Source organism: Mirounga leonina, unplaced genomic scaffold (genome assembly GCF_011800145.1).
Source record: "Mirounga leonina isolate KUSES-001 unplaced genomic scaffold, KU_Mleo_1.0 Mir_82, whole genome shotgun sequence".
Classification (NCBI taxonomy): Eukaryota; Metazoa; Chordata; class Mammalia; order Carnivora; family Phocidae; genus Mirounga; species Mirounga leonina.
Genome location: NW_023270825.1, coordinates 36,391,008 through 36,413,220, shown reverse-complemented (window position 1 = coordinate 36,413,220; position 22,213 = coordinate 36,391,008). Strand labels below are relative to the sequence as shown.

Below are 22,213 nucleotides of genomic sequence, written 5' to 3'. Positions count from 1 at the left end.
GTCTGAGACAAACAAACAAACAAACAAACAAACAGCCAGGCTCCTGAAAACTCTTCACTGCTTCTTTATTAGGATGCACCCCTAGTACAGAACCTCTCACATGTCTGCGAAAGGGGAAGGTTACAGTTCTCTTTGGGAGCACCTTCATTTTTGTTTCTGTTACCACTTTGAAGAAAGTAAATCATTTTCAAAGAAAGACATTTTTAATTCCAAGTGTTTAAGACCCAGCTTGCATTTTGCTGTGTTTGAAAAGGAAGTAGCATATTATAGCCAGAGCTGGAAGATTGTTTTGTGGCATTTTAACTTTGATGTGGATCAGAAGTCTTCACTGTCTGGTTGAACCAGTCCATAATTTTCATATGCAACTTTTCATATCAAAAAATGTATCATTTTTACCTCTACCCACAAACAGATGCTGTTTTAAACACGCACACGCACACGTACACACACACACACGCACACACAATTAAATTTAAAACCAATACGAACCACAACATTTCTAACAGGGAAAATAAACTTTTGCTGCCCTCTCCTGCTAAAACAATGAAATACTAAAATACAAAGAGATTTATGAAGCTAAAGCGAAATTCTCAAACCAAAAGCAATGGATGTGTCATTCTCGTTATACCTCGATCAAAAATCAGACAACAACCAGAAAATGTATTGGTAATATTTATATTTGAAAGTTCCCCACTGATACATGAGGTCTGGATTACAACTTATTTACAGTAAGTGATTCCAAAAAAAAAAGCCAAGTCAGGGAAGGGAAGGAAGGAGGGGGTAGGGTGGGAGGGAGGGGAGAAGAAGGGAGGGGAAAAAAGGAGGGTGGGAAGGAGGCAGGGAAGAAAAGGAAACCTATATTCATAGACATCATCAAATGGGATGTTTATTTCCAAGAGCTACTACCGCTGCTGTCGTGCACAAGAAGCAGCACAAATTAACATTCCACTAGATCAAAATTGCTCAACTTTCTCTCAAGATGCACAATCCTTTTAGATTTTCAAAATTAAATACCGAGAAATATAAAACGCATCGCCAATATGCCTACTACAAAAATCCTTTGTGGGTCATTCCTTAACTTCACTCAGAGAAGCAGCCGAGCCAGAATATAAAAATAAAAATATCGATGTGCAAATAAAACACCACTGATCATGTCTGGTGCCACCTTTTGCTACAGGTGACAAAACTTTGTGATAAGGTTGGTTACAGCATCAAAAGAAGAGAATCTCTTCATTTCCTGGGCCAGCTCAGTGCACCTAATTAAAGGGGAAGAACAAAACGAGAGGAAAAAAAACAACAACACAAAAAACTCTTAACACTTAAAAATGCCAGTAACATCCATACATCTTCCCTTTCCCACCCCACCCCGATCCCCACAAAAAAATAAAAAAGCTTTTAAAGCTCTAAATATACTTTTTTTTTTTCTTTCCATAGTGTGATTGAGCCTAGGGCTATACATTTAAGTATAGCAGGTGCAATTACAAGCAATTCCTGGCTCTGCACCCTGGACTGCCCCACGCATAGAAGGAGGTACAAAATAAATTAAACCCTTCCATTTAGGCAAGCAAGCCCAAGATGAAGGAGCAATAACCCTGCTTGTGAGTATCCAGCGGCATCGAGGGTATTATTTATTTCTTACTTTTTTTATTTTTTATTTTATTTTATAAAAAACAGATGTCAGGGAGAGCAAAATATAATAAAATTTAAAGAACAAAAACGAGACACTGATGGGAAACAACTGGGGACACTTGCACAATGAGAAAAGGAATGCATGCTTGATTCAAAGTATGAGATGGGTCAATTCACTCACATGGTTGTTCTGGGCCCACAACCCAGGCCCCAGCATCATTCTAAACCACAGGGTTTGGTTTGGTTTGGTTTGGTTCTTCCAAAGACACTCTTTATCCTACCCCTGAAACCAATATGGTAGGGATGAGGTTGGAGTGATCATCACTCACTAACTACAATATTTGCTATTTAAAAAATATATTTATATATAGTTCTGGAAATTAGGAAGCGAACAAAATATAACACGAAGATGCATTTGTCACAATGAACTCAAGTTGCAGCAACAGCAGAAATGGGGGAGAGGACAGAGAGAGAGAGAGAGAGAGGGCTGCTGTAAATGCAGCAAGTACAGCCTTAACTATGTCACATAGTGCAACAGTCAGATTACCTCAGTTACTCTGCGTCACCGGACACAACATGACAGATGTCACATTGTCACTTTCGGTTAAAAAAGGAAAGACAGTGTTTCTTCTCAGAAGTTGCCCTATACATTTTAGACATATATTTGCAATTGCTTCTGTAAATATGTCTAAAGTTTGGCTTTGTTCTTCTCAGTTTGGAATGATCAACATACAGAATTAACATCAAGGGTATCTGTGCAGTCCTCACCGTAACTCGGAGCGCAGGGAAAGGCGCAAAACGGGGTCCTCGTCTTTCTCATTTCAAATGACTGCATTTCATTTTAATGGGCAGAGATCGTTCATAAACCTGCGATTTTAATGTCTTCTATCTAAAAAGATGAATTGATGGCAAACGTAAGTTTATACTGTCCAAAACAAATGCAGTGCAGAGTCAAAGCTAACAGGCTCAAAGCAAAAGGGCTAAAGGAGATGATTTGTTACAAATTTATTTTTTGTCTTTAGTGTTTGAACTTGCACCTTTGCTCCAGCACTTTTAAAGTAAGTGGTTTCATTTTGGCAGCCTCCGCTGGCTTTACATTGAATCCCCATTAATGTTCTTGAAAAAAAAAAATCTCTTCATTCCATTAAACCATGTTGTGTTGGGTGTTGCATATGACTCTTTTACTGCTGTTTCTTTTTCAGAATTAACATAGCCAAGTTTTGTTTCTGTTTTACAAAGTTACTGAGATGACAATATCCAACTGTGACCTGATAATCCTGAAACACTTAGTAGGGGAGAAAGGTCAGCGGCTTTTTTTTTTCCTTTTTCTTGGAAACAATAAAACTGCATATTCTACTTTATATTTAAGTGGAAGGAAGAGAATATACAAGTCCATATTGATACTATATTTCTATTAAAAGCAACGACAGTTCATATGTTCATGTTTGCTACCATCACAATTCAGTACATGAACACAGAATCAGCTCTGTGCCATGAATATTGCTGGAGGGGATGGTTTAGGATTATCAACTCACTGCTGCCACATCCATAACAAGCAAAAGCATCCTGAAAATAAGTTCCAAAACACGTATTTTGCAGTACATAATAATGCAACCGCATCAAGTAAGTACATACTGGACACAAATTTCATCGGCATTTTATCTCCCGAAGATGTAAGATTCCTCTTTTAAATACAAAGCAGAGAGCCAATAAGATATACCTATAATACAGCCCTAAATTTTGTTTTGTTTTTCATTTTTTTCTTAAACAATTTGGTCACAATGCACCTTTGATATAAAAGCATTTTTAAACTTTATTATTAATACTCAGGACATTAGGGATTTCCAGATTCTTTTCAGTAGCATTTGTAGAACCACTTTTGGTAACAAATACAGTAGTTAGGAATATGCATCCAATTCAGAATGCATAGTAATGTTTATCCTGAATCCTTTCTGGCTAAAAACAGGGCTGGCGCTGTGATGAGATACAGAACGAGAATCTACAAAAAACACTGTAATATGTTTGTTTTTTCCCAGAGGTTACATCCTCTTTTGCTGGAATACTTTATAAATACATATTAAAAAGTAAGGCAACAACTCCAAACAGTCCAAGCTGTTTGCTCAACTCTCTTCCCAATTAGATTCGCAATCCTGGCGATCAATTTCATGGTTGTACTGTTTAGTGTTTGTCTTTCTTATTACAAAATGGTCCAAAAGGATGTTTTCTGACATTTCTCCAACATCTCTGGTATGTGTGTTCAATGATGTATGCAACTAATACTGGTCAGCTACTGAAGCCTCTGATGTCCCAGTGCCTGTTTTCAAAGGATTCAAGACATTGATTTGGATTCCCCATAAACTGATGGAGGAATCCAAAATTCCCTTCCCTACTATGTTTATCACCACTTCTCTTTTACTCCTAATTTTAAAACTAAAGGAGTACCAGGGCTACCTGGTTACTGGAAAGATGTTCACTCCAGTCAGCAAAACTTTTATCAGGGGCCTGTACAATTCCTGGCCCCATTCCACATGGACATTCAACTCATGAAGATGTGCAAAAGGAAAAGATGTTAAGTTACAGTCAAGTTATCCAGAGGAGGATGTTATACAAACTTATAAGGAAATGACAGTCTTTTTTTTTTTTCTTCCGTTACTATAAATACATTTAACAGCTTAGCAGAAAGACAAGCTAAATTTAAGATTGTTCACATTTGAAAATTGTTTCATACTCTCTGCTAAGGATAAATAAGGAACTCCTGATAACAGAATTTCAACACGGCAATTTCATCAACAGATCTTTGAAGACTGCTTTTTGCTTTTTAAAGAGGGTTAGAACAATGATTATGTTTGCAAAGTTCTGAGAAGTCCATCTACTGTCCAAACTTTGGATTGAAGTCCTTATTTTTTTTTTCCTTTACTTAGAGACAGGTATATACAGTGCTGTTGTAATAATGAAACAGATGTGGAATCTACTGCAAAGTTGCACAATACAGAAAACTGCTGCTCCATCTTCTACTACATAAATGTGTGACCCCACAGGTTAGTGACGCTGCTGTAATTATTTCTGTTAAGTTGGAATTATGCCGTCACGTCTAAGCCCCCTCTTTAATTCCAGATCCTCCAGTTTTTTCCACAGTTCTTCACGCTCTTTTTCTTTCTTTTTCTCACTGCGGGTAGAAAACGGAATATAAGGTAAACAACTAGGAAAGTCTGAAAAGACTATCTAACAATAACTGCCCCTTTGACATACTTCTCCCCCATGCAGGTTTTACAAGTAGTCTTTGGAAAGTTTGGCATTAAGCTTGTGGGTGTTTTCTCTTTTCAGTTCTTCTCTTGTTTTTTTTTCCCCCCTTGATATGTACATGCACGGAAAAGTAGCATTAATGTACTAAGCAAGAGATGACAAGCCTATTTTAATATTTCACATTAATATTCCTTTATATTTAGCTTAATAATGAAAGTTAACTTCAAAACAAAAATGGGGATCATTTCCATGTATCGATTATCCTAAAGACCCAAAGATACATTAAGTGATTTTTACGTGGGCTCTAGTTAAAATTTAATTTTCCCTTTGCCTCCACAAATAGTTTCTCAAAAGGAAATGCTAGAGATTATACTAATGCAGACAAAGTAGTAGGTCAAGAAAATGTACTTCCCCTTTAGTATTATCTATTTCCCCTACACTAAGTATATTAAACTCTTTAGCAGAATCTTGTTCTTACTAGTATTAATAACCCACAAAATCTAAGTTATTAACTTATTTTATATCTATATATACAACCAAATTAAATGTGTTTTTTTGTGTGATTTCAGTTTTAATGATCTGGAAAGAACTTTGTTGACATGATTATGAATCAAATTTTTAATGTTCCAAGCCTTCAAAATTCGGCTCAGTATCAGGCTGACTAGTAATTTCCAGATTTTCAGATTTCGCTGTTTGGTAAATTTGACTATAAAACTGGGTGTCCAAAATAAAACAAATTTTATTTGTCAAGGACATTTTAGATCACCATATTTTTATAAGGATGTTAATTTTTTTTTAAATTAATTGGTTTTTTTTTTTAAGATTTTATTTATTTATTTATTTGAGAGAGAATGAGAGACAGAGAGCATGAGAGGGAGGAGCGTCAGAGGGAGAAGCAGACTCCCTGCCGAGCAGAGAGAGCCTGATGCGGGACTCGATCCCGGGACTTCAGGATCATGACCTGAGCCGAAGGCAGTCGCTTAACCAACTGAGCCACCCAGGTGCCCCAAGGATGTTAATTTTAACATCAACCAGGTAGAGAAAGTATAAAATAGAGGAATATATGACTATACTGTAAATTAAGTCAATTCCCATTTATTAAAAATAATCCACTGCTGCCCCTAGCTTTCTCATACTGGGATGAACCAGTAAACAACAGACTCAGATAATATTTGTGAATCCATAAATTCAGGTAATTCCTGAAAATGGGGGTTCTGCCATCTCAGGCATGGGGAATATGGTCTTTATGCTACTTCACCCAGCAAGGATTTAACTTCAGTTACAATACAATGTTTACTCAGGGAAATGCACATAGGTTAAGTGAAACTTGTATTTAATTCCAATGCCTCATATTTTTTAATATCACCAATTTTAAAAAAAAATTATTCGATACCTATACCAACACAAATTAATTCATCCCTCCTCCCGAAAAATATCTCTAGAAATACCTAATTTTATATTCTCATTCCACTAGTCTTGAGAAAATATTTAATTATGCAATATATTAATTAATATTATCATGTCATAATTAATATTTTGGCAATTTAGGCCTTGTATACTGGAACTAGTTTCAGCTATCTCGAATACAATTGGCACAATACGAATTTTAAAGGGCATAACAATTTTTGAAATGGTTATCTACTGGGTAATTCTGACCCTGAAAAATTGTATTTACAGAGCAATAGGGACAAAATTAGATGATCCTCCAGTCATTATGAATTCCAGATTCTTAACTGTAAGCTGTCTGGTAAATTAATCATTTTTGGTTTCTCAGTAAAGTATAGGAATAATATTAGGTCTAAATAAACGTTATCATAGAACACTGATAACCTTTTCATTTGGACGAAAAAGAAGGTGGTAAGCAAAGGCTTAGAAACTTTCTTCAACTAAAACACAGGTTAAACACGTTAGGTTCATACTGCCCCAATCTGAAGTTTAAATTAAGTGCTGACATCATTAAAACACTCCTCATCTTGCTACTGAAGCATTTCGTTCACATCTCTGATCAAGAATTTTATGGCATTCAATACAATTTATTGAATTGTGGGGCTTTTCTTCCAGATGAACTTTATGCTGAGTTATTATACATCTTTTATACTGACAACTTTATCTTCAAAAATTCTAAATATTTCTGAAATAGTTACTACTGTCCCATTCTTTCCTCCTTTTCTCTCTCCCTATAGGTGGGAATTTTAAAGCTTTAACCACACTGTCATGGCTGTCATGCTAGGGATAGGGATACTGTCAATTCTCTTCCAATTTCAATTTCACATAGCACGAATGTTGGCATATGTATCTAACAGTGCTAGCTATTTATTCCACTCACCATTTTCAGATTTGTATAAAAATTTGATCTGCACTGAAACACTTCAATTTGGTGCCATCCAGAAGTGAACTCCTCCAGGTAGCTCTTCTCTAACAGCACCAAATAGATCTCTCTTTTCTCTTTTCCTAGTCCCACATCCAGGGAGAAGCCAATGTTTCCATCTATTCAGCACAATCTTCCATTACTCATTTGACAAAATACTACCCTTACTTTAAAAAAATCCTTCTCTCATTAAGAAAGTCCGCTCACGATAAGTCACTCTAATACACCAGATCTTTGGAATCAACTTTGCTGTGTCTATTCTTGGACCCCTTGGTCAATAGGTATCTTTTCCAAGAATTTGGTCTATTTAGCTTAAATGATAAATGATCAGAAAACAGTTTTACTACCTAAATTCAATAAATATTAATTAATTTAATTCAATTTGACTATTTTAGAAATAAGGTCTTCATTTCTCTTAATGGGATTCTACAGATTTTTATTTAATCCTGATTCACGTAGGATAACAATCATGGGTTTTCAGTTGCTATAAAAAGAAAGGACAACACACTCTATAATGGTATGCCACAGTATGAGAATGTGCCCTTTATTTCCTCTACTTAAATAACATTTTTAAAGACTTGAAGTTTAACACAAGGAGGGTTACAAATGTAATGATTTACAACAACTGTAAATACTTAAATTAAAAGTTCTTTAAATTACAAGTATGGCACAACATATCCCATAACTGATATTTACTCCAATATTATATAAAATATCCCAGCCTCTTCTGTCTATAGTTGCCATATTCCATAATTAAATTGCTCTTCAATATAACCACATCCTGGTAATTTCTATAAAAAATCACTGTGATAGTCCTTTACCCCACCACCAAATCTTCCCCTCATTGTTCTTTTTATCAGTAAAATTCAAGTAACCCATGCAAAATCAAGCAAAGCAAAGAAGCAAGGGAACCACAGATAGCTTTGTTCAGGAGGTTCAGCAAGGTCTTGGGTATGAACACTCGTACACATCCCCAGGATCTTCTAAAATGCATGGTTTTATAATACTGAAAGCTGACATTTGCTTCTGGATCCAAGCCAAACCAGAAGCCCAACTACTGACAAGCTCTCTAGACCTTCCTTAAGTTCACCAAGTATCTCAATCCCATGGTCTGAATATTTGTGTCCCGTCCCGCCCAAAAATCTTACGTTGAGATCCTCACCCTCATGGGTGAAGGGCTCAGTAGCTGCACCTTTGGGAGATGATTAGGTCATAAGGCTGGGGCCCTCAAGAATGGCATTAGTGACCGTAAGAGATCCTACAGAGATTCCCTGTCCTTTTCTATTGTGTGAGGACACAGTGAGAAGGTGACGGCTAGGAATCAGAAATAGGTTCCTTATCCAACCATGCTGGCGCCACGACCTTAGCTTTCCTGCCTCCAGAACTCAAGAGATATAAATTTCTGTTAGTTATAAGCTACCCATAGCTTGGTGGTATTTTGTTTTTAGCAGCCCAAATGGACCAAGACAACATCTTTTGGAAAGTTGGACATGTTGAACGAGAAATAACAAAGTTCAAAAATCATGTAAATGAAATCAAGAAAGACTTTACTAAGCCATAAGCGTTTATGTAAAAAGAGCTCAACTGGTTTTAACTACTTTTTGGTCTCAAACATTTTAAGATTTGTATAATACCAGACTTTTCACGTCCATGTTCTTTTCACTGTCCTTTAAATCCCAATGAACTTGTGTTCTAGAACAGTTAAGTAAGTTCGGGGCCAAAGAGCTCAACAAAAATGGTGCCTCATCTCTCCTGCTGCTGGAGTGAAGTACACAAGATCTGCCCAATTTCAGTTCAAATAAGTTCAGAATGGGAGTGAACCCAGATGGCAAACTACCCAACAGACCCCTTCAAGGGGTCTGAAATATGAGTTACATGCCAGGCCCTTAACCCTGAGGCAAAAGAGAAACATTATTGAAGGGAAGGAGGAAAGCAGCCTTTCTTAAAATGATACTTTGTTACCTAGTGGCATGCTATTAAAGACACAGCTAACGAGCATGCAAAAATGAACATATAAATAAATAAAACTGTGCTGCTTATGATTTTGGGTGCAATTAGGCAACTGCAGTAAAGAGCAAGGAAAGAACTCAACAGTTTTTATGCACAGCTGACAAAAAAGCTTTAAAAAGTTACCGCTGACGATCTGACTTGTATGTGGCTGTCAGCTCATCAAACATGGTGCTGTTCATTTCCATAAACGCCTTCAACACGTTGTACACCAGCGCCACGATAGCCCTGGAAGCGCAGAGACAAGAGAACGTGTTGGTTAGTCTTACATGATGGGAGCTGCGTGGAGAGAGCGAGAGCACAACCTGTGTCTGGATGAGTTCTTTGTATTGCTGAATCTCCAGCCCTTCTTAGTTAAAACTAGAAAGGACCTACAGTTCATTTCCACATCAAGAGAGTTCCATTCTTTACTCTTCTGGGCAAGATATCTTTCTGAGGGGTTGGGAGGATTAGAAAAAGAAAAATCTAATTTTGCCCTTCTAATTATTGGTAACCAGCATAGACTTGCTGTGGGCACTTGTTAACTTCATTTAATAAAAAGACAAGTCTAGGGGCGCCTGGGTGGCTCAGATGGTTAAGCATCTGACTTCGGCTGAGGTCCTGATCCCAGGGTCCTGGGATCGAGCCCCACATGGGGCTCCTGGCTCAGCGAGGAGCCTGCTTCTCCCTCTCCCTGCTCATGCTTTTTCTCTCTCTCTCTAGCTCTGTGTCTCAAATGAATAAATAAAATCTTAAAAAAAAAAAAAAAAAAGACAAGTATAAAAATAAAGCCACTTCACCCTAAAAAGGAGCACCTGTGCTAGGACTAACCTTAGAGACTTGAATTTGCACAGAATGTTATATTTATTTATTTATTTATTTATTTATTTATTGGGGGGGGGAGAGAGGTGGGGGGGGGGCAAAGGGAGAGAATCTTAAGCAGGCTCTACGCCCAGCACGAAAACTGATGCTGGGCTCGATCTCACAACTCTGAGATCATGACCCGAGCCAAAGTCAAGAGTTGGATGCTTACCGGACTAAGCCACCCAGGCGCCCCCAGAATTTTATTTTTAAAGTGATAATATACATAATTCATCAAAATCAAAAGCTGTTCTCATGGAAACAAATAATATGTATATTATTTATATTCAAAGACATGATACCACACCCCTGTAAGTTGGGTAGTTTAATATGAGTTAAGTTTCTAGTTGTGATTTGTTTCAGTCCATTCACTCCTGCTAAGTCTCCTTGCTGACCCAACACATACTCTGGTAAGGTGACTGGCAAGCTACTGACGGCTGCTATTAGCTGTGGAACAGCTAAATGGCCAAAATGGCAGCACATCTTTATCAAGAGGAAGAATAAGCTCTTGACAATATGAGGACTGTGCCCATGACAGGCTTGGTATCTTCAGACTAGACTCTAAATAGCATTGCCCTTTGCAAAAATGTACGTTACCACTGTTTTGCAACAGATCTGCTACCAATACTGCTGAAGAAGGCATTGGTAAGTTAGGCCACAGGTTAAACAAACCATGGGTTTAATGTTTCCAAAACATAAGTGTACTTGCTGTGTCGCTTCTGCCCTGTGCCCTTTAAAAGGAAAACCCCAGCTCTCTTCTGCTGAAGTGAATGACCTTCTCATGTACAATGGGCAGGGATGGAGAAGGGCCACTTACAGCACATTGAGGCGTGACAGACACTCGCCAGAACCACTCTCTAGGTCCTCAAGAGACTACCGGCATGATGAGACTTCACTATTCCTCAGTTCTTTATTTTTACAAGTTTTAGTAACAAAATTTGGCAATTTGAAAAATGAGAAATGTGGTATTTTACAGCTGTATGCAAACTTCAAAATACATACTATGAATAGACTTAATTACATCTACTAATATCTAATACCACACTAAATTTTCTTTCTATTCCACAGAGAAACATGTTAAAGCCATTCAAATGCAGAATGCTTTAACTTTCATAGGACTAGATGTTAAAACATCTCCTTTCAAGATTTTAAACTTGTTTTTTCCTAGAGAACATGAACAATGACTGAGTTGGTTTTTAAGAAATGGATCATGCTAAAATGCAAATCAATTCAAACACTTTCTGCTTTATGACTTCTTGGTGTTTCCTTATCTTTCACTGGTGAAGGTTCATGTGGGCTGTACTCTCCTTTTAAACCCCATCTTCCAGCATCCTCCCCAAAAGACCGGGTACTTTAGCCCTCCCAAAATCACAGGTTTCAGAATCTGACAGGTGATTTTTACATTTGGGGGCCTTTTAATGTGAAGAAGAGACCCACACTACCAAAGGGCCTCCCTCATCCCAACCACCTGCTGAATTCCTGTAGACTCAGTTTGAGCATCACCACCTCGTCAATATCCGTAAACCCCTCCTCTCGCTCCAGAGCATCCCCAAAATAGTTCTGCTACATTCACAGACAAATCAGGAACCCCTCAAGTAAGCGATATTTTAATATAACAGCATTTTAAAAAACACTGTTTTGTAAAATATCTGTTTATTTGTGAGTCTCCGTAATCCGGTCAGTAAATTTCTAAAAGACGGGCATTGTCATGTACCTGTCTTCACCAACAGGCACAGCATCCGACACATAGCAAGCATTCAAGACATTTTATTAAGCAAAAGAGAAGAAGGGAGGGAGGGAGGGAAGGAGAAGTGAGGGAGAGAAGAGGGGAGAGGGGAGAAACTGAAAACCTACGGATTCCAATGTTCTTTTGAAATCCTATAAAGACTGGAAAACATGATGGGAAGGATGACATTAGAGTTTTCTTCTATCAAACTCATGATGTATTCATTATTCCAATAATACAGTGCCCTTTCTGCCACCTTTGGAAAAAAAGAAAAATAAAATATTAAGAGAGAGAAAAAGATAAAACAAATTAAAATCTCTCCAAACAAAAATACTTTAAGACTATTTTTATATCATTCAATCAAATGTGAAATTAAATATTAATCACACTTTACATTTTTATGGATTTAAATTTCAGAAAGTTCCAAAGTGGTTCATCAATTTGGGGAAGGAAAAAAGTTTTCCTGCCTATTTCTTTATGTTTTCCTTTAATGCTGCCCATTTCATCAGATTCCACATTTTCCCCACCCAGCCCCCAAACTCCAAACACCTCTCTCAGATGCACACTGCTGTCCCTGTATCTTTAACCCTCTTCTGGCTCACTTCTTTCATCCCAAACACTTCAACCTAACCGGAGGGCCCAGCACACAGCTGGTATTCGGGCAACAGCTGCTGAGAAAAACCCAGCTGCTCATCTCTGCAGAACACTCCCATTTGCTGAGCACGTCCTCTGGCCAGCCGCTGGGCCTACTGCAGAGAGAATGTGCCGTCCTTACCGCCATCCGGGACTAGGTACCATTGGGTTCACTGGACAGATGAAGACACTGAGGCTCAGAGAGACTAATACCCTCACAAGGTCACATTGCTAGTAAATGGTGAAAGCTGGGACTCAAGTCTAGTGACCAGACTCTTTCCAAAGTTTATTTCCGGTCCCTCCCTTGTTGAACTGGGTAAGCTGGGAGGGAGTCACTCAGTTTCTGGACTTAGAGACACCGACTGTACACACACTTGCTTGCTATCTCTGATCCCTTTTTCTCTGACCACCGTGCTATCCAACTGACTCTATGAATTCAAAGGAAGGCCTCAAAAAAATAACCTAAACAATCTAAAAAGTAATCAAACCAAAAATCTCAAAAAAGCTAAAATATCTTAAAAGGGTAGTGTTTAGAAGGGAAAAAGAAAAAAGAGTGGCTTCTTTCATTCATCCAGATTAAGAAATTACATTCTAATTTAATAAATTAAACTTAAATTTAATAATTTAATTTAATGACATGGTACAAGATGTACCCACCAACAGACTCTGAGAAATTAAGCCTTTCCATATTACATTATTCAACTTGCTTCAAAAAAAAAAAAAATCCTGGGACTCATGAGGCACTAGACCCTGAGAGTACAAAGCAAACAATCATTATTGAATGTTTACTCTATTCAGGCACTGTGCTAAGTGTTTCACATATATATTACCTCATGTAATCCTCACAACCAACACACAGCATCTGTACCATTATTTCCATTTTGCAAATGAGGAAAATGAGGCCAGAGTAGGTAAGTCATTGCCTCGAGGCCCCATGATTAGAAAGTGGCAGACTCCAAAGTCACTGCTTTTAACTTCTCTACTCTGTTATCCCTTTGGAGCTTGTGTGCCTGTGGGGAAAGGGACATCTATGAGCCTATCTGAGGTAAACCGTGACAGATGGAGAAACAAAGCGCCGGAGGAAAGAGCGGCATGGACGATCTGGATGACCTGGGGGAGAGGAGGAGCTGCGGGAAGGTAACACATGAGGGCAGCACCGAAGCCGGCTTTGAAGGATGAAGCAAAGGAGGAAAAGGCACCCAGGCGGAGGGAATGACAGGAAAGGGGGACAGAGGTGCCCCCATGGGCCGGAAACCATGCAGCACGTGGTACGGCCGAGGCAGGTAGAGCCCAAAGAAAAAGAGGGACAAGCGGAGGAATGGGGGTGACGTTCTGAAACTTACAACGGAAAGGAGGAAGTTTTAAAGAGACCCCAGGAGGATGCTGGTAAAGGAGGAGAAATCTAGGATTTTCCTACATGCAATTAGGAGTCTAATGTTTACTTGCTACTTAACACCAACAAGTATTTTAATCAATGTATCTGTTGCTATGCAAAATCACTTACAGAGAGTAAGTCAGTATCCAGCAAAGCCCCTTAAAGAGGAAAGGCGCTGCTTATGCAAAGTAAAAATGAGCATGTCTAACACTAGGAGAGAATCATTACTTTCCTGGGACCCACCATCCCCTTGCACATTGGCATGGTCTGTTTGGCGCCCTCTGAACCCGATGCCACACCGGGGGGGCGGGGGGGCAAAGAGTGAAAGGTGTGTGGCTACACAGAGTGGCACTTGAAAAATGTTTGCTGGATGCACCAATGAACACTTAATAAATGAATAACGAAGAACCTCTTTACTGTCCTTTCTTTTGTTCTAAATTTTACTTCTGTCAAGTAATTTTAAATTCTCTTTTCTTTCTGCTATGGACTAAATTGTCCCCGCAAATTCCTATGTTGAAGTCCTAACCGACAGTGTGAGTGTATTTGGAGATAGGACTTTAAGGAGGTAAAATTAAGGTTAAATGAAGTCATAAGGGCAGGGTCCTAATCCAATAGGCCTGGTGGTCTCAAAAGGAGGAAGAGAGAGATCTCCTTTTCTTTCCTCACCCATACACCAAGGAAGGCCATGTGAGGACACAGGGAGAAGGCAGCCAGCCATCTGCAAGCCAGAGGGGGAGCTCTCACCAGAAGATGACCAGGCTGGCACTCTGGTCTCAGACTTCCAGCCTCCAGGATTGTGAGAAATAAATTTCTGTGGTTTAAGCCACATGGCCTGTGGTGTTTTGTTATAGAAGCCTGCTGTGATCTGAATGCTTGTGTCCCCACAAAATTCCTATGTTGAGATCCTAATCTCCAAAGATGATGGCATTAGGAGGGGGGCCTTTGGAAGGTACTGAAGTCATAAGCATGGAGCCCTCATGAATGGGATTAGTGCTTATAAAATAGGTTCCAAGGAGATCATTAGCCCTTCTGCCAAGTGAGGATACAAGAAACCCACAGCTCAGAAGAGAGGCCTCACTCAACTGTGCTGGCACCCTTATCTCAAACTTCCAGCCTCCAGAAACAAGAGAAATAAATTTCTGCTGTTTATAAGCCACCCAGTCTGTGGTATCTTGTTATAGCGGCCTGAATGGACAGCCGTAACTGACCAGACACTTTGTCTCCTTTCTGAGCTTCTGAGCATCATTTAAGCCTCCCTGGTGATCTTAAAAGAGATTTCTGAAAGAAGACAGAGAGAGAGAGATCCCTGCTCCCTGCTTTCCACAATGTCAAACCTCCTGATGAAAACTGAAAAATAAGGTAGGCAATCCAGATGCTTGAGCACTCATGCCATGTATAATATGCAAAACACCTACATAGTATCCTGCAATTGTTCTGTGTTTATCTAGACATGTGCTGTATCATCTGCATGCAACGTAATGGTTCATAAAATGGTTTCCACTTTTTGTGGGGTGGGGGGGAGCTTTGTGGTACAATCTCTAGATTGTCAGAGGATCACTACCTTGACATAACTAACATGTCTTTAAGTCAAAAATTAAAACAAGAGCAGCCAATGTCTCTAACTATTCAGGATAATGAGAGCTCAGGGAAAAAGTCCACTGCTGAGTCTACCACATTAGCGGTGGGATTCTGCACTACCAACTAGAATCTGAACAATCTCTCTGAGTCAACAGTCAGTATATGAAGAGTTAATCTTCAAGGTCTGTGATACGGACCTTTGGTGAGACAGCGAAAGGATATAAAACCTGACATGTTTTCGCTCCAGATCACCCCCTTCCCTCCTGTGTGGGTTCTGCAGCATGGCAGCAACAGCCCCAGTTGAGAAAAAGGTTGCCGGGTTCGCTTCCCTGTGATGCCCCGCAGTGGCCACAAGGAGGCAGAGTGGTGCCATGGGAAGGTGACCGGCTTTCACAAGAAGCGACACCTAATTGACTTCACTCCGTATGAACTTGGGGCCTGAAGCAAATCATTCTGAGTCTCAAGGTTTTCATCCAGAAAACAGCGGGGGCAGGGGTGAGCGGGGAGGGTAGAGCCTCATAGGATAACGTGAAGTTTACGAATAATGTACGTAAAGCATCTAGCACAGTATATATGTGTGTTCTTTTTGCCTCCTAAGCTTTATTTCGCATTCTCTTACACGCTGTAGGAACCCTACCAGTCCACCTCTTACTCGGCCATTTTATTTGAGACAAGTTATTTTACCATTTTGAACTTTAGTGTCCACATCTGTAAAAATCATAACACCCTCCTTGTAGAGTGATCACAAGAACTGAAGTTACGAGGCAGAAAGCACAATCAAAGCAGCTGTCATATTGCACGTGTTCAAGATAAAGGGGGTTATTATAAAAATTATTACTGAATGAGGAAATAGCAAATAAAAAACAACAGGTAGCTAGTGCCCATTACGTGTCTTTCAATAAAAATAAAATTTAACCAAATAACATATGTGGTACAGCCCACTCCAGCTCATCCTCTCTTTACTACCAACCTGAAAATGGGGGCTAGATACACACTTGGCAATTTGTTTAAACAAAGGTTCTTGAATTTTAACAAATTGTGAGGGTTCAATCACATCCAATATTTCTTCCAGCTCCCCAAGGAACATGACCTGTTAGTACATACAAAACACAAAATGTCAGGTACTTCATTTAAAAATCCAAATGAATGATGAGGATTAATGAGAGTTTATAATGTTTTAAGAAAACTTTACACATAAAACCAAACAGGAACAAATTAGGCATTGTCTTATGTTAGATGTTCATGTCACAGAGTTCAGCAGAGGGCACTTGTTAAGAGCAAATTCCCTATAGCTTTGAAAGTATGATTCTACTTACTTTGGAAAAAATCCTCTATGTGCTAAATCTATAACCCAGAACAAGGGGCACTTACACATTGCAGCAAGGCCCCTGGGAAACAGCAATGCCTCCGTGGGGCCTTCCTCTCGATTGCTATCAGCCTGGCATCTGCCCCCCTACTCTTATTTTTCAAACAGTGGAAGAGTACCCTCCTGCACGGATGGATAAAGGCTCACAGTGGCACACGCCGCTCTCTGCTAAATGTTTACAGCCCCTGCTGTGTTAGGTGCTCCTCTAGGATACACTAGTTAACAGAACACAGAGAGCCAGAGAGACACAAATGAGCAGGTTCACCCACACACAGGTACCACTTTAAACCCATGAGCACACACTGACCCAATCTGCACGTGCACACACGTGTGTATGTGTGCACAACTGCTCCCTATAAAGCACAATGAATCCCAGCCTCAGCACCATGTGTCTCAAGAACAGAGCTTTAATTTCTCTTTTTTTTTTTTTAAGATAGATTTATTTATTTTAGAGAGAGGGAGAGCGAGTGCTAGCGGGGGCGGGGGGGGGGGGGACGGACAGAGGGAGAGGGAGACAAGTAGACTCCCCACTGAGCAGAGAGCCCGACACAGCTGAGCCCAGGACCCTGCGATCACAACCTGAGCAGAAATCAAGAGTCGGACGCCTAACCGACTTAGCCATCCAGGTGCCCCAAAACTGAGCTTTTAGATCACTGCGTGGAGCCAAAGTAATAGCACAGTCAATTGTTTAAAATGCAATGGAAAGGGGCGCCTGGGTGGCTCAGTCGGTTACGCAGCTGCCTTTGGCTCAGGTCATGATCCCAGGGTCCTGGGATTGAGCCACACATCAGGCTCCTTGCTCAGCGGGGAGCCTACTTCTCCTCTGCCTGCCATTCCCCCTGCTTAGGCTTGCTCTCTGTCTCTCTCTCTGTTTCTCTCTCTCTCGTGTCAAATAAAATCTTTTTAAAAAATAAATAAATAAAAATAAAATACAATGGAAAACTGACAGAGAAATAAAAATCAGTTATGTATTTAGGCATAAAAAATAATCACCTTATAAAAAAAATTAACTATGCAATTAATATATGAAAAGTTACCATGTTTTCATATCTTGAGGTGCATCTGGGTAGCAATGTATAGCTTAATTTCATCAAACAGGTATTAAAAAAAATTAGATGACTTTCTGAAATTGTGTAAAGTAGGGTTTTGGAGAATTGAAAATGACATATTTCTGTTAAAAGTAATATATAATAGGCAGCAAACCCTTGCCATTTGTCAAGATACATCAAGAAGTTCTCCCAAAATTCTCCCCAAATGTCAAACTAACAGCGGACCTTTCTTGCTGGGCCATTTTCCACATGGTTTCTATAGAAGAGTGAGTGCAGATGTGGCCCCAGCCAGGTTCACCTCTAAGCTAAGAGACTTACTCCCTCACAACCTCACATGGCACATGCCTGCTTAGGTCTTGGCAAAAGTACAAATGATCATAGGTCAGAAATTTCCAGGGCCACTTGTGAACAGCTGAAACTAAAGGTCTGTAATATAGTTTAAAATCGTACATTGTAAGATCCCATCTCTATTATATTTTAAAGTGGAGTATTTGGGCAGGTTGCTCTAGCATCTATCTACAGCAACACCAAAGCCTCCATCCTGTGAAGGTGGTCTCTGATAAAGCTAGAAAGGTGATTCTGATAAAGCTAGACAGTGAGACACATGACCAGAGCCTGACTAGGGTTTCCCTGGGACTGAGCAGAGCGTGATGAAAAGTTCAGGGTTCAGAACCAGGGTGGAGGATTCTGGCCTAATCACTTATACTAGCATACTCAGGCTCTCGGTGCTTCAATTTGAAAACTAGTAAAATGTGAATATTTACAGTCCTGCTTTACAGATAAAATGAAAATTGGATGAAATAATGTATTTTTACACATACTAATTGGCTCAGAGCCTGACACTCTGCAGAGTATCTAGTAAGTTCTTAACACACCAACATTAAGCACTTACCTCTTTCTGACTACATGTTTTAGGCCAAAATTTCATTAACCCCCTAATAACCTAAAATGAAAAGGAGAAAAACAACGGCACTGAATTTTCCATATATACTCCATGAAAAGTAGTCTTTTTGAGGTTTTTTGAAATTACAGAAAAAAATACTTACTGGTTCTGTGAGTGAAGGATCTTTCTCCAGAAACTGTACTATGCAATACGCCAGCTGGAGAAACAGAAAAATGAGCGACAAAATTGGAAATGCTATATACTCAAAAGGACTCAAAAGATGTATTAAAACTTCCTAAAAAGTTTCTAGACTCTGGTTTTAGTAACTTCATGTTCAATTCATTTTAAAAATAAAATATATATAAAGTGAAATAAAAAGCTACTTTTTCAAGCCAAAGATTGACACTAATAACACCCCAGGGGAATTTTTTTTAAAAGAATACTGAGACATGAAGTATCTGGCTAATGAAAAGCAGAAACATCACATTCAGTAGATTCTGAAAGTATCTGATCTACAGTCTAAGCTACATCTCATGGGCTTCCTTTCTCTCTTTGCCAACCTCGACAGTACTGGGTTTTACTGCAGTTCCAGAAGAGTCCTAGACGAAACATAGGCAGCACTTAGTAAACACCCTGCTGATTGCCTAAAGTGGCCCATGCGAATGGAAGCAGTTTCATGAAGAGATAAAAGGTTGTACCTGCCCCAGCTGGAAGAGTGAGGAGTTTTACATCTGAGGCTAGTTCATCTAGGTAAGAATTCTTTTACATGCTCATGAAATGTGATAGCCTATTTCGAAAACCAGAGGCAAGATTTGTAAAAGGGCTCGTAAAGATTTTTGGGCAAGAAATCCACCCTTGCGGAACAACATTTTGATGGGTGTTCTAAATTAGAAACATATGGACTAATTTTTCCTCAAAACACAGAATTTCACATTTAAAGAGGAACATTGCTCAGAAAAATGTGTGACATTTTTATGCAAACTCAAAACATTCCCATTGGTTTGGAATACTAAAATTAAAATGCCACTACATCATTTATCTGTCCCCTAGTGACATGCTCACCACACAAGGCAGTGTTAGCACGGAAATCAGACCTGGGACAAGACACAGTATGCTTTTTAAAGTAGTGGAGGCTAAAAATAAAAAGATGTGAAAATACTGATTGTTGACTTGCGAGTATGTGCATTTGTGCATAGAAAGTGAGAAGGAAGATGAATGGATAAAGAAGATGTGGTACGTACACACACACACACACACACACACACACAATATGGAATATTATGCAACCATCAAAAAAAAAAAACAAACCAAAAACGAAATCTTGCCATTTGCAATGACATGGATGGAACTAGAAGGTACTACCCTAAGCGAAATAAGTCAATCAGAGAAAGACAAGTATCATATGATCTCACTGATATGAGGAATTTGAGAAACAAGACAGAGGATCATAGGGGAAGGGAGGAAAAAATGAAACAAGATGAAACCAGAGAGGGGGACAAACCATAAGAGACTCTTAATCTCAGGAAACAAACTGAGGGTTGCTGGAGTGGTGGGGGTGGGAGGGATAGGGTGGCTGGGTGATAGACACTGGGGAGGGTATGTGCTATGGTGAGAGCTGTGAATTGTGTAACACTGGTGAATCAGAGACCTATGGTTCTGAAACAAATAATACATTATATGTTAAAAAAAAAGAAGAAGAAGAAGAGAGTAGGAAGGGAAAGGAAAAATGAAGGGGGGGAATCGGAGGGGGAGATGAACCATGAGAGACTATTGACTCTGAGAAACAAACTAAGGGTTTTATTTATTTATTTTTTTAAAGATTTTATTTATTTATTTGAGAGAGAGAGCACATGAGAGGGGGGAGGGTTGGGAGGGTCAGAGGGAGAAGCAGACTCCCTGCTGAGCAGGGAGCCTGATGCGGGACTCGATCCAGGGACTCCAGGATCATGACCTGAGCCGAAGGCAGTCGCTTAACCAACTGAGCCACCCAGGCGCCCCAAACTAAGGGTTTTAGAGGGGAGGGAGGTGGGGGGATGGGTTAGCCCGGTGATGGGTATTAAGGTGGGCACGTATTGCATGGAGCATTGGGTGTTTTACGCAAACAATGAATCATGGAACACTACATCAAAAACTAATGATGTAATGTATGGTGACTAACACAACATAATAAAATAAAATTAAAAAAAGAAAGTGAGAATGAAATAGTGAATTAACTAGAAGAGGGGGCAAAGAGCAACTGATAGACAAACACAAATGTGGATGAGATAAAATATTCCAGAATACTCCAAAATGATTACACATGTCCAAAGCTCTAAAACTGGAAAACCCACTACATTTGATTGTACACAACATGTTCAATATGTAATTTTGTGAACTAGGCAAGTCCTCAAAGTTCTCTGTAAAATGACTGAACAAATGCTCCTCCCACTTGAAAAATATTCCCATGATTCTCCTATGCACAGAAGAACAGACCACACATTTAAATTCTCCTCGGGGAGCATTTTAAATGAGTTTTTTTAAATTAAGGAAATATCAATATCAAAGAAACACTGAGTTTGTAAACTTTTAATTTTGCTTCTAAAAGTAGTTACGTAAAATTCTACCTGGGCATGGAAGAGTGATAAGCTCCTGACAGTGTGTAAAGGGATCAACACTTTCACCAGAAACTGTTTGTGTTCTGCCTTAAGAGGTAAAGCAAAGCCATTGATAATACTAGGAAAAAGAAAAAGAAACATGAATTAGCAGCATGATCACAACCAGCTAACCTGAGACAACCTGCTCCTGGAAAACCAAGTTAAATCTGAATCAGTTTACATTTGGTCCAAAACAACCCAAACCCCACCCAGTGACATTCAGGATTTCGGAGTTACTTCAAAGAGTATGTTTAAGTGGAAGGAAATTTCAGAAAATTTGCTTATGATATAACCTAGCACAGGCTCTTATGCTCTTTTCACCTAGCTGGATGATTCCCAAAAGCTTTTGTAATCAATAACTCTTTATTTTTCCTTCCCCCCAAAATCGCTTGCCCTCCTCACTTAGGACCCTTTCCATTTGCAGACACCATTCCTGAAATTTCTTCTCCAACCAAGAATACCATAGACATAGAGCCCCCGCCTGGGAAAATCACAGAAAAAACCATGTGACTCCACTTTTTCTCCTTACATTAGGAGGAGACACTAAGTAATCACACTGTCCAGTCACATTAACCTCCCTTGTGTAAAAAAACCTACACAACAGCTGTCTCGTTCCAATTCATTCCACTTCTCCCGGCAGCAGCTGTTGAGGGACTACACCTGGGTACATGGTTCCTTTGAAAATGGCAATCTTTCCAATTCATTTTAACTTGTTTTCAAAAGATATGGCAAAGGACAGGTAGCCCAGAAACGAACAGAGAATAAGATGTGGAGTAATGGGCTTGACTGCAATTAGATGTATTGTCTTTGTAGCAATGAACAAACTGTTAGCTCTTTCAGTCATTCCAGTAGAATTAGCAATGCATAATTGTGGAACAAGGAA

The 22,213-nt window shown here is 39.4% G+C and overlaps 1 protein-coding gene across 2 annotated transcripts in view; it reads right to left on the bottom strand.

The window, feature by feature from the left end:
• Positions 1-659: 659 nt before the first annotated feature.
• PPP2R5E (protein phosphatase 2 regulatory subunit B'epsilon) overlaps positions 660-22,213 on the bottom strand; it is a 147,312-nt gene continuing 125,758 nt past the window's right edge. For both annotated transcript variants that reach the window (XM_034992681.1, XM_034992682.1), the window contains exons 8-14: positions 21,301-21,409; positions 18,861-18,914; positions 18,707-18,757; positions 16,370-16,489; positions 11,942-12,069; positions 9,374-9,475; positions 660-4,795 (exon numbers count right to left, since the gene is read on the bottom strand). In XM_034992681.1, the coding sequence (XP_034848572.1) occupies positions 4,696-4,795; positions 9,374-9,475; positions 11,942-12,069; positions 16,370-16,489; positions 18,707-18,757; positions 18,861-18,914; positions 21,301-21,409 (664 nt within the window). In that variant the 3' untranslated portion in view covers positions 660-4,695. The remainder of the gene's footprint in view (positions 4,796-9,373; positions 9,476-11,941; positions 12,070-16,369; positions 16,490-18,706; positions 18,758-18,860; positions 18,915-21,300; positions 21,410-22,213) is intronic.